The sequence below is a fragment of the Neoarius graeffei genome, chromosome 11 (genome assembly GCF_027579695.1).
Source record: "Neoarius graeffei isolate fNeoGra1 chromosome 11, fNeoGra1.pri, whole genome shotgun sequence".
NCBI lineage: Eukaryota > Metazoa > Chordata > Actinopteri > Siluriformes > Ariidae > Neoarius > Neoarius graeffei.
In genome coordinates, this window is record NC_083579.1 from 7,940,084 (window position 1) to 7,956,754 (window position 16,671).

At 45.2% G+C, this 16,671-nt stretch overlaps 1 protein-coding gene across 3 annotated transcripts in view; it reads right to left on the bottom strand.

Moving 5' to 3' along the window:
* Positions 1–16,671, bottom strand: part of map4k3b (mitogen-activated protein kinase kinase kinase kinase 3b) — a 51,225-nt gene extending 34,554 nt beyond the window's left edge. For all 3 annotated transcript variants that reach the window (XM_060933355.1, XM_060933356.1, XM_060933354.1), the window contains exon 1: positions 16,443–16,671. In XM_060933355.1, coding sequence (XP_060789338.1) covers positions 16,443–16,538 — 96 coding nt within the window. In that variant the 5' untranslated portion in view covers positions 16,539–16,671. The remainder of the gene's footprint in view (positions 1–16,442) is intronic.

Consider the following 16,671-nt stretch of genomic DNA (forward strand, 5'->3'; position numbering starts at 1 on the left):
CGGTGAAGGAGGTTTTTTTGCGTTTTACATAAAAAGAAACATTCAGATAAAATGATCATAAAAGCTGATCTGAGGTCAGCAGTAACAGAAACAAGTCTGCAGAAGAAACGTGGAATGTTCTCCCAGACATCGGAACCTCAGGCTCCTCGACACCTGCACTGCAGAGCTGATGATCTGAAGGAAAGGTGGACGACATGGCAACAAGATCACGATGATTCTCAAAGGCATTTCGACGATACACAATATCGAGCATGATGTACAGGTTTATCAACAGCTTCCCAGCAACACGGGGAGAAAAAAAAAAAAAAACCTGTATGATGAAACTTTATTTAATGTCCACAAAAATACATTAATTCATTTTTAATGACACTAAAAAGTATGTGTGCATCATAAATTTTAAAAGACTGAATGAATCCGTAAAGATTCAAAGTTGTTTTTTTTAACACTTTAAAAGAAACCGTATCAGCTGCTTCCTGACAGTTTGTAATTTTAAAAAGCCGTTAAAGATGTAAAAAGATCTCAGTAAAGTCTATTGTGAGAATTTATCACAATATTGATATTAAATGACTAAATCACTCCGTGCTAAAGAGAAGCACCGGCTTAATACCTCACTGAAAATTAAAATTTTATTAAATCGAATCGAAGCCCAACCTCCCGACTCCAAATCGACTCAAAAGCTCCTGAATCAAATCAAATTTGTCACCTCCTGAATTGCACTCAAATCAAACCTTAACTTCATGAATCAGAATCAAATCAAAATCTCCTGACTGAGGGTGTTTTCACACCTGGTCCCCTTTAAAGGAACCAGACTCAGTCCTCTTTAAGTGGACCAAAAAGTGGACCAACAGAAAAAGAACTCAGTTATTTTTGTGTTCACACTGTGAATTTATTACAAAGAGGACTGGGTTCTCTTTCTGGTCCAGTTAAGCTTTGATGGGGCCTCAGTCCTCTTTCTGTTCACACCAGGTCCTCTAGAGCCCTCAAGGCCAATTTATGCTGACAACCCTGTCCTCGCAGACGGTGTCACAGATAGCGTCTGCGTAGCCCCCCCCCACCTTCACAGACGCTCTGCGCGCACCTCCCAAAAATTGTGACCACCGCAGAAGCCTCGCAGACAGCGTCGCAGACAAGAGGGCTCTGATTGGTCCACTCTACATCCGCTGTACACGCACTTTCGCTTCCCTACTTTCCCGGTTTGTTTTGTTTTCACGACCGGCATTTTTAAAAACACGAGCGAAGATGGAGCAGCATGAAGAGCGGTTGATTGAGGAAGTACGTACATCTATACGACTCCAGTTCTAGTCATTATAAGTAACCGGAGGATAAACACTCCACTAACCACACCCACCAACTACTCCTAGCGACTTCGCGCCCCCTTGCGTTGTGCCGGTGAATAACATCGCGCACGCCTATTACTCCCCGCTCAACGATAAATTACAACCGTCTGCGAAAAGCTATTTGCGAAAGCCTTGTCGCAAGAGCATGCAGAGGCCTTCAGACCCCCAGTGCACGGAATTCTGGGTAATTTTCTTTTGAATCAAAATGTCTGCTGCCATGCTTACCCTGCTGTATTCTTTGATCAAAATAGTGCGGATTGGGGGCGTTGTGGCTCAGGTGGATAAGGCGCCATACCATAAATCCGGGGACCCGGGTTCGATTCCAACCCGAGGTCATTTCCCGATCCCTCCCCGTCTTTCTCTCCCGCTCATTTCCTGTCTCTACACTGTCCTATCCAATAAAGGTGCAAAAAGCCCAAAAAAATATCTTAAAAAAAATAAATAAAAATAGTGCGGATTAAGGAAAATATGCACAGTGCACGATCATTACATTCACTTTTTTATTGTGGCCGACTCATCCAGCAAGTTCAGAAAGCGGCTGCGGTAAGTTCCAAAAGGAAGTTGAGTTTCCCTGCTACAGTCACGTGACCAACTACGGCAAACGAAGAAGGTTAAACTACAGTGAAAAAGGCGAAGTGAACCCGGTGCGCTTTTTGTTCACAATGCGTAGATTAGGCGAACTGTACCGTTGATTTTTAGCGAACCGTACTGAGGTGGTCTCAGTTCGGTTCGCTTTAAAGGGGTCTGGGTACGGTTGGAGTGTTCACATACGTGCAAAAAATGCTGAGTCATCGATCTGAGTTCGGCTAGATGGCTGAAAGGGACCAAGTGTGAAAACACCCTGAATCAAATCAAATCATAACCTCTTGAATCAGAACCATCTGAATCAGCATTGAATCAAATCACAAACCTGCGAGTCAGAATCAAATCATAACCTCCTGAATCGGAACCGAACCAAATCGTAACTCCTGAATCGGAATTAAATCCTAACCCCTGAATCGAAATCAGATCATAAGCCCCTGAATCGAAATGGAATCAAATCCTAACTCCTGAATCAATCAATCAAAGCTGAATCATCCCCCGATTCAGAATCAAATCGTAAGCCCTGAATCAGAACCGATTCTGCAACAGCTGTCAATCATCATGTTTCTCAGTAACATGTAAAACGACAAGCTGCAATTTTTAATCTTGTGACCATCAAGAGAAAAGACGAAGGCTGGTGAAGGAGTGATTGTTATCGCTGAAATAACCCAAGTGGTACGACCTCACTCCTTTTAAGGACGTAATTATAAATAAATAAATAAAATAGTTTTTGCTGTCGTATAATAAAACATTATGATGTGTTTATTTAGATTTAGAACTCGGCTTATATTAAAAATTTTTTTTAAAATACTTAATTCTGATTTGGAAATTTATTTCAAATAAACAAAGAGAAAAGTCATGATTGCAGAACCGAGCAAAAATATTCTCAGCCGTTAACCGTGCAGCCCTACGACAGATTAACAGCTTATAAAAATAACCGTTACAGCTGTACATTTGACGTGTTTATTTTTCAGAGCTTTGGCTTGAGTGATGAAGAACCTCCGTCTGCTTGTCAGCAGCTTTTCTGTGGAACGGGAAAGGAATGTTCGGAATCCTTAAAAGCGTGTTTCTGCTTTTCTGCCATTTCTGGAGTGAACATCAGAGGTCGATTGTGGTTGAGAAACTCTAAGGCAAGTCTGAGTTTAGAAGAGTTTCAGGTGTTTCGCAATTTCATCATACAGAGATCAAAAGTTTGCTGAGGAAAAGAGTTTCCTGAGATGGAAAACGTACATCATCAAAGTGATTCAGGAAAAAATGGAGACACTGAGATAAACTGAGTGCTAGTTAGCGAGGTTGCGCAGGCACACACACACAATGGCGTTTCTGTAAGGCTTGACTGAGAGACACCAGTCGACCAGAACAGCAGATCTGAGGTCATCGCAGAACAGAGGGATGGAAAAAGAGAGAAAGAGGAAGGAACATTCCCTTTCTTGCTTCATTTCCATCACCAGGCAATAACAGACAGGGGACGGTTAATTTCCGCCCACTCGCAGACCAAAAGTCACTCACATGATCACACGGACAGATTTGTAGGTGTGCACACACACTGGCTGTTTTTTTTTTATATATCGTTAAAAACACAAATTCTCAGCAGACTTGGACCTAAGATCTGAGGAACATCCGAAAGCCGTGTTAGCATTCAGAAAGTGAGAGATGACGTACATCTGAGAAGGAAAATGGTCAGAAATGTTTGTGCCGAGCCAAAACACCACCTTCACCTTTTTAGAAGATGGGAAAAGTGGGCGGGGTTTATAAATCTGACAGTTTAAAAAAAAAAACCCTCAACAAGACCTTTGTGAACTGTAAGATCTGTTACACCAAGATTAAACTCTACTTCACATCAGGTGTTTCCTCCTGGAGCGAGTGTTAACAGGAAAACTATCATGGCTTACAGAGAACCCTTCAACAGCAGCTCGGATGAAAAAGTTGGCACCCAATTCTGACAGGACAAAAAAACAACAACAAAAAAAAAAAACCCAAACTAAATACATCAACATGTATTGTGAAGGACCAGAGTTCTTTTCTAGAAGACACTAAAAGTCAGACCCGAGGCACAATATCTCATCTCAAGGTTTATTTCACCCCCCCCCCGAATCGGAGCCGAACCCGAGCCACGACCCCCCCCCCCCTGAATCGGAGCCGAACCCGAGCCACGACACCCCCCCCCGAATCGGAGCCGAACCCGAGCCACGACACCCCCCCCCGAATCGGAGCCGAACCCGAGCCACGACACCCCCCCCCCCGAATCGGAGCCGAACCCGAGCCACGACACCCCCCCCCCCCCCCGAATCGGAGCCGAACCCGAGCCACGACACCCCCCCCCCCCCGAATCGGAGCCGAACCCGAGCCACGACACCCCCCCCCCGAATCGGAGCCGAACCCGAGCCACGACACCCCCCCCCCCCCGAATCGGAGCCGAACCCGAGCCACGACACCCCCCCCCCCCCCGAATCGGAGCCGAACCCGAGCCACGACACCCCCCCCCGAATCGGAGCCGAACCCGAGCCACGACACCCCCCCCCGAATCGGAGCCGAACCCGAGCCACGACACCCCCCCCCCCGAATCGGAGCCGAACCCGAGCCACGACACCCCCCCCCCCCGAATCGGAGCCGAACCCGAGCCACGACACCCCCCCCCCCCCGAATCGGAGCCGAACCCGAGCCACGACACCCCCCCCCCCCGAATCGGAGCCGAACCCGAGCCACGACACCCCCCCCCCCCCCGAATCGGAGCCGAACCCGAGCCACGACACCCCCCCCCCCCGAATCGGAGCCGAACCCGAGCCACGACACCCCCCCCCCCCGAATCGGAGCCGAGCCCGAGCCACGACACCCCCCCCCCCGAATCGGAGCCGAGCCCGAGCCACGACACCCCCCCCCCCGAATCGGAGCCGAGCCCGAGCCACGACACCCCCCCCCCCCCGAATCGGAGCCGAGCCCGAGCCACGACACCCCCCCCCCGAATCGGAGCCGAACCCGAGCCACGACACCCCCCCCCCCCGAATCGGAGCCGAACCCGAGCCACGCCACCCCCCCCCCCCCGAATCGGAGCCGAACCCGAGCCACGACACCCCCCCCCCCGAATCGGAGCCGAACCCGAGCCACGACACCCCCCCCCCCGAATCGGAGCCGAACCCGAGCCACGACACCCCCCCCCCCCCGAATCGGAGCCGAACCCGAGCCACGACACCCCCCCCCCCCCCGAATCGGAGCCGAACCCGAGCCACGACACCCCCCCCCCCCCGAATCGGAGCCGAACCCGAGCCACGACACCCCCCCCGAATCGGAGCCGAACCCGAGCCACGACACCCCCCCCCCGAATCGGAGCCGAACCCGAGCCACGACACCCCCCCCGAATCGGAGCCGAACCCGAGCCACGACACCCACCCCCACCCCCGAATCGGAGCCGAACCCGAGCCACAACACACCCGACTCGGAGCCGAACCAAAAAAAACAAAACAAAAACATAAATCAGAAATTTAATCCAATTATAACCCCCTGAATCAGAATCGAACACAATCATAACCACTTGCATTTGAATCAAATCAAATTATCACCTCTGGAATCTGAATCATAACCCTCTGAATCAGAATCAAATCAAAGCTCATACTCTGCAGACGGACTGAATCGCAACCACAAACTGAAATATCACCCCCTGAAATCAGAGCTCTTGGAATTTAAACTCGATCGTACCACCCTGACGCAGAATCGAATCATAACCCCCATAACCGAATCGAATCTAATTATTCGGCAAATGATGAGGATTTGTAATATAACACATTCAGCGCTGTGAAATATCAACGCATGAACCCTTGAGGTGATTATTTTATAAAAATACAACTCACAAAAATACTCCGATCTTATCAGGTAAAACGCTTTTGTTCCAAGTCCAACTTCTTTTTTTTCTTCTTCTTCTTAATTTCCAAATCTTCCACGGCCTCTCCACCACTGCAGAGACATTTCTCATCTAATCTCGAACCGGGGCTATTTATTTATTTACTTTAAAAGGGTCTCGTTAGATTTATTTTTAGACATCTCCCAGCCCGAGCTGTCATCCTGAAATGCAGGAATGGTAAGTGTTGTTCTTGCTTGGACAAGAAGCACCAAAAAATAAAAAAATAAAAATAAATAAATAAAAAACCCCTCCGAGTCTGATGAACAAACTGAGCGTCTGATTTTCGGCTGCGTTTCACGGATACTGACACCACGATCCCGAAACGGACGTCTGGGAAGATGATGCCGTATTTTGACCTCCTATAACTGAGCAGCAGGAATAACCTCTGTCTGAAGCGACACGTTGGTAAAGCTGGTGTCGTATCCTACAGCAATCGAGGCTGCTTCGGTACAGAGACTCTTCAGGACGCCGTCGCCCTTTTCGACTGTCCGCTGAGACCAAACCGAAATCGGGCAGTGACCGAGTTTAAACACACACAACACTGGAACATCACTGAGGTTTTAAGAGAGGTCTCAGGAGAACCGAGGGTTTTAGAAAAGTTAGCGAAAACATATCCAGATGACACACGTTCTGGTCACATGGCCTACGAATAAAACAAGCGCTTCTAATCAAGGTCAAACCAATGACATCCTTCACGCGTGTATTAAAACGAAGCGCTTGGAATTTTACTCCGACAACTCTTAACATTCTACACGTGATCAGAAACCTGATCTGCGTTTAGAGTCGGGATTAAAATCACGACGGGATGGTGTAACGCGGCCCGACATGCCTTTAACCCTGATGATTTTCCTCGAACGTCACGTCCTGAAGCCCTTTACTCCTCTCACAAAGATTAGTTTCTTCAACAGATTTTATTCAGAAGTTTGAAATTCATTTTAGTTTAAGACAAACTAGACAAGCCATTCGATTATGACAAAGGTAATGGCGCCCTATAAAAGTACAAACAAAGACTTGTGTGTTTATGGGCGCGCATACTTCAAAATTGTTTTATTTGTATAACATTTAACAATAAACATCATCACAAAGTAGCTTTACAGAAATGTAATCAATTCCGGAAATAAATTTTAAAACGCATCAATTTAGAAATGTATGAAATTTATATTCAGCCCATGCCATGCTTGTTTACGAGGTGCTCTTTCACCGTTTAGTTGTCATTTTTGACAGCTTGATCTCTCTTGCCTTTTATGGATGTTTGTGGGTGTGGCTAATGCAAATGTCCCCTGAACATATTTGGTCATTTGTGGCTGATGAGCAGGAAGTAAATCTGCTTTTAAATTTGGTTTGGCCTCCGAAAAACATTTCACACAACTTGACTAAGGCTACGTTCACACTGCAGGCTGAAGTGACTCAAATCCGATCTTTTCGCCCATATGTGACCTGTATCCGATCTTTTATTGACAATATGAACGACACAGATCCGATTTTTTCAAATTCGACCCAGGCCGTTTGGATACGTGGTCCTAATTCCGATTCCTATCCGCCCTTTTCGTATGCGACTTCAGTCTGAACCGCCAGGTCGCATTCATCCGACTTGCACGTCATCAACAAGCCACAAATGTCACTATTCTACGCTGAAGTAGGCGGCGGGTCTCTCAAAAAAGTTACAACAACATGGCGCATAATCACGGGCGCAGATAGAGGGTGGGACTCGTCCCACCCAGATTTAAATTCACCTCGCTCGGTCCCCCCCACTTATAGGGAGGAAAAAACATCTATGCTGTCTTTCTTTGCATAAGGCAAACCTCACGGAAAAATCAAAAGACTAATTACCATTCGGTTTATTGAGGTGCACAGCAGTGTATACATAGTTGCAACAACTCACATAAAACAAAACAAAGACTGATATTCGGTTAGTTGAGCTGCGCAGACTGCACAGGTTGCGAGCTCGAGCTTGGTTGCTATGGTAACCCACAAGTTTGACAGGCATATCGGGGTTGGGGTTGGTTTGCTGGCAGCTTTGTCCCCCCCAGTTTTTTGTCCCCCCCCAGTTCAAAAAACATATCTGCGCCCCTGCGCATGACATCAATGCGAGGGACGCTTCGGGCTGTGAAGGTTCTGAATCTTCTCAATGGAAGGACGCAGAGGTTAGGGAGCTGATTTCCATTTGGGGGGATGCAGCTATTCAAGCTAGATTGGATGGGTCATACCGCAACCGGGCGGTTTTACTTCCGTAAACACTGGCCATGCTCACTGCGTGTGACGTCGTCGTATCCTGCAGTGCGCATGCGGAACACTTTTAGGTCGCTTTTCGTTCATACTGAGGATCACATACAAGTCGCATATATTTGTTAATGTGAACGACCTCACAAAAAAATCGGATTTCACAAAAAAATCGGAATTGAGCATTAAGCCTTGCAGTGTGAACGTAGCGTTAGACTACGTTCAGACTGCACCCTGAAACGACCCATATCCGATTTTTTTGCCCATATGCGACCTGTATCCGATTTGTTATTGACAATCTGAACGACACAGATCCGATTTTTTCACATGCGACCCAGGCCGCTTGGATATGTGGTCCTAAATCCGACGCATATCCGATATTTTCACATGCGACTGCAGTCTGACCGGACAGGTCGCATTCATGCGTCCTACACGTCATCAACAAGAGACAAACGTCACTATTCTGCGTTGGCTAATTCCGCCTCTTTGGTGGAAAACAACAACATTTGTACAGTTTTCAGAATTTAAATAGACTTTTACAGAATTGATCAAGCTAATGGTGGATTTGGTAGGGACCTGGATGTTGATCTGTTAGCCTGATTAAATAAAACAGTTTCTATAACTGATTTATAACTTAAACCATCCTGTATTACAAGATAAGATTGTTCTGGAAATTTCCAGTAATTTGACACCTTCGGTCTCATTAGCCGCCGCCACAAAAACCACATCGCCAGGTCTCGCCTCATCTCCATAGCAAACTGCACTGGTGTTTCTGCACCTTGAGCCAGCGCTGAGAGAAGTTGCAGAATTCAGCTGGCTATAAACAATCTAAATAAATATTTATAAAAATGTAGAAAAAAAGTTTATTAATATGATGAAATAAATATGTGCAAATTATTAAGCCTGAATTAAGAGTTTGGTAATACAGCGGCCGAATCCCAAATGACTGCCTACTGAAGCTCGAGTGCACTATATAGAGTTTAAAAATCCATTACTTCCTAGTAACATGTAGTGCACTTGTATAGAAATTAGAGACATATTTAGGAGTCAACCCTCGTTACCAGGCTACACGTTTTCATTTCAGTTCAGAAACAAAAACACACACGAGACCTCACACTTCAACACTAACCAGATAATTAAACAAACAAACAAACAAACAAAAAGAAATCATTAAAACATGAGTGCGTATTACGTAGATGTGCTTATTACGTGTCAATTTGCGCATGCGGGACACTTTTGGGTCGTTTTCCGTTCATATTGGAGATCGCATACAAGTCTCATATAATTGGTAATGTGAACGGCCTAACAAAAAAATCGGATTTCACAACAAATCGGATATGGGTCGTTTCAGGTTGCAGTCTGAACGTAGTGTAAAAGATTCGTGTACGTTTTGAGAGATTCCTGGGGACCGCCGGAGGTGGCTCGACGACGAGGCTGTTTTTAAAGCTGGGTTTTAAACAAATGTATTCAGCCCACCAGCCAAAGCTGTGGCATTTTAAATTTGCTAAAAGAGCAGAGTCTATTTTTCAGTTGGCAAAGTGCTGAGAACACACACACACCACAAAAATGAGGAAATGGGAACAATTAGGAGCAAACAAGATGGATAGAGCTCCAACTTTGTGGACATGTCTGGAGGCTTTTACACACACACACACACACACACACACACACCTCCCAAAGCATTTCCCACCCATAAAGGAAGTGAGACACACATTTTCTTCCCTACATGCTGGGGGTTTGATTATATCGCAAGTCTTCATCCTGACTTTCCCACAAGAATCTAACACATCCAACACACACACACACACCCCTTGAGAGTCACCATCTGCCACTATGTACTCACACTGCGCTGTGTCTTCCTCTTTCAAAAGCAGGCTGCATCCTCAGTTCACGAACCCCAGATACACAGCTAGCCTACGTAGTGGTCTAGTTCCAATAAGGAGGAGAAATAAAACATGAACGCGAACAAAAGTGGCTTCAAATCACAAACGTCTCCCTTCATCTTGAGCCCTATGTAGTCCCCTAGTCAGGTAGTGCACTTCTACAGAAAGCAAGCTGTCATTTGGGACCCAAAGAGTGGACTTGAAATAAATATCTGAGCCATTATCGGTCACATTTCCTTTTGGTCTCGTCTTCAAAACCCCTCTTCACTTGACACGTAGTGCACTATGTAGGGTGCTGAGGCAAATACCCTTCTATCGGAAGTACGGTGTCATTTGGTATTCAGACGGAGTTTTAATATGCTTTAAGCTCACTAAAATAGTCTTTCAAATTAACCACATGGCTCCTCTTTTGTATTTTCTTTCGATCTCTGGCTGTATCCCAAATGACCATTTAGTCACTACACATGGCACATAACATGTCCTAAGCCTGATATAGTGCACTACAGGATCAAAACACTTGGCATAAGACAAATAACGGGAACACACACACACACACACACACACACACACACACGTGGCACTGTTACCTAACTCTCTCTGCCCGAGTCCCAAATGACTTCCCGTTAATTCAGTGCACGACATGAAGTATAAAATTAGGAACTGTTTAAAATTCAGGACAAACGATGCGTCTTAAAGTTAGATCGCGTTCCCCAAACGACTCCCTACTTCCTAGCGCACGACAGACGGCGTATGCCTATAAAAGGACGGCTCCTGACCCCTAGCTAGTGCACGAAACACGAAAAGACGAACCATTTACAGAATCCGGGGGGGAGGGAAGTGTCCCAAACTATAATTCAAGTATCCCTAAATGACAACTTCCGATAAAAGTGCACTAAATATCATTTGAGAGAATAACTCACTACCTAGTGCACTAAAAATTAAACAGCTTGCCATTACTCAAGTCTAAAAAGTCAAACACCTTCCTACAAGTGCACTACATATAATAAATAAATAAATGAAATAATACACCCTACTTAGTGCACTAAAAGTCCCTCAGCCAGCCAAAGTGGTGTATAATTAATCCAGTGGCTCCCTACTTCCAATCCAAGTGCACTAGACTACACGGTGCACTAAAAGTCAACTTGCTAAAAAATGCTCCCTGGCTCAATCTCGAATGACCATCCACGACCTACCCTACCTAGTGCATTAAATACCAAATAGCAAGCCACATAAGTGCACTATACGTGTTATACAATTATGAATGAACCCTACGTAGTGCACTATGTCCAATAGGGAGCTATTTACGACAAATATCGCCGAAAATTATTCTTCTGTCTACGACACCCTACTTCACGACAAGAAATCACCACTTACTTTTGTGACCTACCTAGTGCCCTAAAACGAAATAGCATGCCATTTGGTGAAATTAGTGTCCAGGCAATCAAACAGGTTCCCTAGGTTCTTAAAACCATACTCACCCTACCTAGTGCACTAAATACCCAACAGCAAGCAAAGCAAATGTATCACTCCCTAGTTCTAATGCAAGTGCACTAACACAATGTAGAGCACGATCTGTCCAGGAAGCTCCCTGCGTAGTGCACTAAATGTCCAACAGACATCCAAATAACTCAATAAGGGCCCAACTCCGCCACTAGACCACTCCTGACTCCGCCACTAGACCACTCCTGACTCCGCCACTAGACCACTCCTGACTCCGCCACTAGACCACTCCTGACTCCGCCACTAGACCACTCCTGACTCCGCCACTAGACCACTCCTGACTCCGCCACTAGACCACTCCTGACTCCACTAGAATGTAATACAGTATAGAAAAGATAGCTAAGTGAAGTGCACTATATATCTAATGAAGAGCCATTTAAGATTCAGCCCAGAACCAAAAGGGAAAAAATGAGAGCTGGTTCAATCCCAAATCATTCCCTACTACCTATAAAAGTGCACTACAGACATATACACACACTAGATGTGTCCTAAAACTAATATCTAAGAGATCAAATACTTCGGGCAGACATGTTCTAGATATAAAACATGAACTCAGACCTTGTACACACTAGCTAGTGCACTACGCGTCCAACAGCCAGCCAGACTAAATGGTACAGGGTCAAACAGTTCTTCCAAAGTGAGTGCACTACAGAGTCAGAGCATCTAATCAGTCAAACTAATGTCTAAGGGGTCCAATGGATCCCCACTTTCTCACTTAAGTACACTACATTTGATGAAACAATATCACATGCCCTACATAGTGCACTAGACATCCAAACTAGGGTATCAGGGGTCAAATGGATCCCTACTTCTCATCCAAGTCCACTACATAGTGTGTTGAACTATACCTGATGTAGTACACTACATGTCCAGTAACAAGCAATTTAGAACACCACCCTACCTAGTGCACCAAGTACAGCAGACTACCAGTGATTAGTTTGCACGTCTAGTGCACTAGCAATGTACAAGGGGTCAAATGGATCTCTACCTTCTCATTTAAGTACATGACATCTGACAAACACAGTACTCACCCTACCTAGTGCACTAGACATCCAAACTCGAGGAATAAGTGGTAAGATAGAGACCCACTTCTCACGTAAGTGGGCTACACATGACAAAATGACACCTTATATGCCTGATCTAGTGCACTTGACACCCAAACTAAGGTATAAGGGGTCAAATGGATCCTGACGACATATTCAATATACATTTACTGAAACAGCTTATACACCCTACATAGTGCATAAGACAGCTGAACCCAAGGTATAAGGGATCAAGTGGATTGCTATTTTTAATCGAAGTGCTCGATATATGATGAAATAATACCTTTTTCCGCCCTACCGAGTGCACTAGACAGCCAAACGGATCTCTACTTCTCATCTAGATGCACTATGACGAAATAACACCTTACACACCCTATATAGTGCACTAAAGGTCCAATCAACGCATGATTAATAAAATATTTAAAAAAAAAAAAATTATATATAGTGCACTAGACAGCCAAACTACGGTATAAGGGGTCAAATGGATCCCTGCTTTCTCACTTAAGTGCACTACATTTGCTGAAATAACATTACATGCCCTACCTAGGGCATTGGACATCCAAACTAGGGTATAACGGGTCAAATGGATCCCTACTTCTCATCCAAGGGTACTATACATGATGAAATAATATTACATGCCCTACCAAGTGCACTACACATTCAGACTAGGGTATAACAGGTCAGTTGGATCCCTACTTCTCATCCAAGTGCACTATACATGACGAAATAATAATAGATGCCCTACCTAGTGCACTAGACATCCAAACTAAGGTATAAAGGAGTCAAATTGATCCCTATTTCTCATCCACGTGCACTATACATGATGAAATAATGTGACATGCCCTACCTAGTGCACTACACATCCAAACTAGGGTATAAGGGATCCCTACTTCTCATCCAAGTGCACTATACATGACAAAATAATGTGACATGCCCTACCTAGGGCACTAGACATCCAAACTAGGGTATAAGGGGTCAAATGGATCCCTATTTCTCATCCAAGTGCACTATACATGACAGAATAATGTGACATGCCCTACCTAGTGCACTATACATCCAAACTAGGGTATAAGGAGTCAAATGGATCCCTACTTCTCATCCACGTGCACTATACATGACGAAATAATGCGACATGCCCTACCTAGTGCACTACACATCCAAACTAGGGTATAAGGGATCCCTACTTCTCATCCAAGTGCACTATACATGATGAAATAATGTGACATGCCCTACCAAATGCACTAGACATCCAAACTAGGGTATAAGGGATCCCTACTTCTCATCCAAGTGCACTATACATGACGAAATAATGTGACATGCCCTACCTAGTGCACCAGACATCCAAACTAGGGTATAAGGGATCCCTACTTCTCATCCAAGTGCACTATACATGACGAAATAATGTGACATGCCCTACTTAGTGCACTAGACATCCAAACTAGGGTATAAGGAGTCAAATGGATCCCTACTTCTCATCCACGTGCACTATACATGATGAAATAATGTGACATGCCCTACCTAGTGCACTACACATCCAAACTAGGATATAAGGGATCCCTACTTCTCATCCAAGTGCACTATACATGATGAAATAATGTGACATGCCCTACCAAATGCACTAGACATCCAAACTAGGGTATAAGGGATCCCTACTTCTCATCCAAGTGCACTATACATGACGAAATAATGTGACATGCCCTACCTAGTGCACCAGACATCCAAACTAGGGTATAAGGGATCCCTACTTCTCATCCAAGTGCACTATACATGACGAAATAATGTGACATGCCCTACCTAGTGCACTAGACATCCAAACTAGGGTATAAGGAGTCAAATGGATCCCTACTTCTCATCCACGTGCACTATACATGACAAAATAATTTGACATGCCCTATCTAGTGTACTAGACATCCAAACTAGGGTATAAGGGATCCCTATTTCTCATCCAAGTGCACTATACATGATGAAATAATGTGACATGCCCTACCTAGTGCACTAGACATCCAAACTAGGGTATAAGGGATCCCTACTTCTCATCCAAGTGCACTATACATGATGAAATAATGTGACATGCCCTACCTAGTGCACCAGACATCCAAACTAGGGTATAAGGGATCCCTACTTCTCATCCAAGTGCACTATACATGACGAAATAATGTGACATGCCCTACCTAGTGCACTAGACATCCAAACTAGGGTATAAGGGATCCCTACTTCTCATCCAAGTGCACTATACATGACGAAATAATGTGACATGCCCTACCTAGTGCACCAGACATCCAAACTAGGGTATAAGGGGTCAAATGGATCCCTATTTCTCATCCAAGTGCACTATACATGACGAAATAATGTGACATGCCCTACCTAGTGCACTAGACATCCAAACTAGGGTATAAGGGATCCCTACTTCTCATCCAAGTGCACTATACATGATGAAATAATGGAACATGCCCTACCTAGTGCACTACACATCCAAACTAGGGTATAAGGGATCCCTACTTCTCATCCAAGTGCACTATACATGACAAAATAATGTGACATGCCCTACCTAGTGCACTAGACATCCAAACGAGGGTATAAGGAGTCAAATGGATCCCTACTTCTCATCCACGTGCACTATACATGACAAAATAATTTGACATGCCCTATCTAGTGTACTAGACATCCAAACTAGGGTATAAGGGATCCCTATTTCTCATCCAAGTGCACTATACATGATGAAATAATGTGACATGCCCTACCTAGTGCACTACACATCCAAACTAGGGTATAAGGGATCCCTACTTCTCATCCAAGTGCACTATACATGATGAAATAATGTGACATGCCCTACCAAATGCACTAGACATCCAAACTAGGGTATAAGGGATCCCTACTTCTCATCCAAGTGCACTATACATGACGAAATAATGTGACATGCCCTACCTAGTGCACCAGACATCCAAACTAGGGTATAAGGGATCCCTACTTCTCATCCAAGTGCACTATACATGACGAAATAATGTGACATGCCCTACCTAGTGCACTAGACATCCAAACTAGGGTATAAGGGATCCCTACTTCTCATCCAAGTGCACTATACATGACGAAATAATGTGACATGCCCTACCTAGTGCACCAGACATCCAAACTAGGGTATAAGGGGTCAAATGGATCCCTATTTCTCATCCAAGTGCACTATACATGACGAAATAATGTGACATGCCCTACCTAGTGCACTAGACATCCAAACTAGGGTATAAGGAGTCAAATGGATCCCTACTTCTCATCCACGTGCACTATACATGACAAAATAATTTGACATGCCCTATCTAGTGTACTAGACATCCAAACTAGGGTATAAGGGATCCCTATTTCTCATCCAAGTGCACTATACATGACGAAATAATAATACATGCCCTACCTAGTGCACTAGACATCCAAACTAGGGTATAAGGGATCCCTACTTCTCATCCACGTGCACTACATGTCCACTAACAAGCCATTTAGGATAACACCCTACCTTGTGGACTAATTCCAGTAGGTAGGGTATAAGACCCTTATAATGGATCCCTACTTCTCATCCAAGTGCACTCCGTAGTGTCTGAAATAGCTGGTGTAGTGCACTACATATCCAGTAGGGACCCGGGTGGGATTGGGATCCAAGCTGCTACAACTTCCGACATCATAAACAAGCACTCTGAAAAGGGGGTATAAAATAATGCACCCTACACCGTCCAGTATACAGGGAGGCATTTGGGACGCCACACAAACACACATCCTGTTACTGTTGTTGTTGTTGTTGTTTACTACGACTGCTGAAGTGTAAACAAGCCGAGCGGCTCCACTGACAGCTGCAGCTGATGTCACCATCCGAACAGGAGCTTTGTTTAAATCCACCGCGGTGACACACAGAGAGATTTAAATCCGACAGGATGGTGTGTTGTGCTGATGTGATGTGATGTGATGCGCATCTTGTTGTTGTTGTTATTGTTGTTGTCACCTTGTACACATCGCCGTAGGTTCCGCTCCCGATCCTCTGGATCAGTTCGAAATCCTCCTGCGGGTTCCGGCGAGACAGGTCGAAACCCGAGTTCATGGCTTTGTTGTTATTCTTCCTCCTCCGCCGCTTGTGTCGCTCAAACCCCGGGGCTGGCGGTGTAAACACCGCGGGCGGAGACGCGCACCGAGACACTACACGACCGCCTCCGCTGATACCGAACTCAACATGT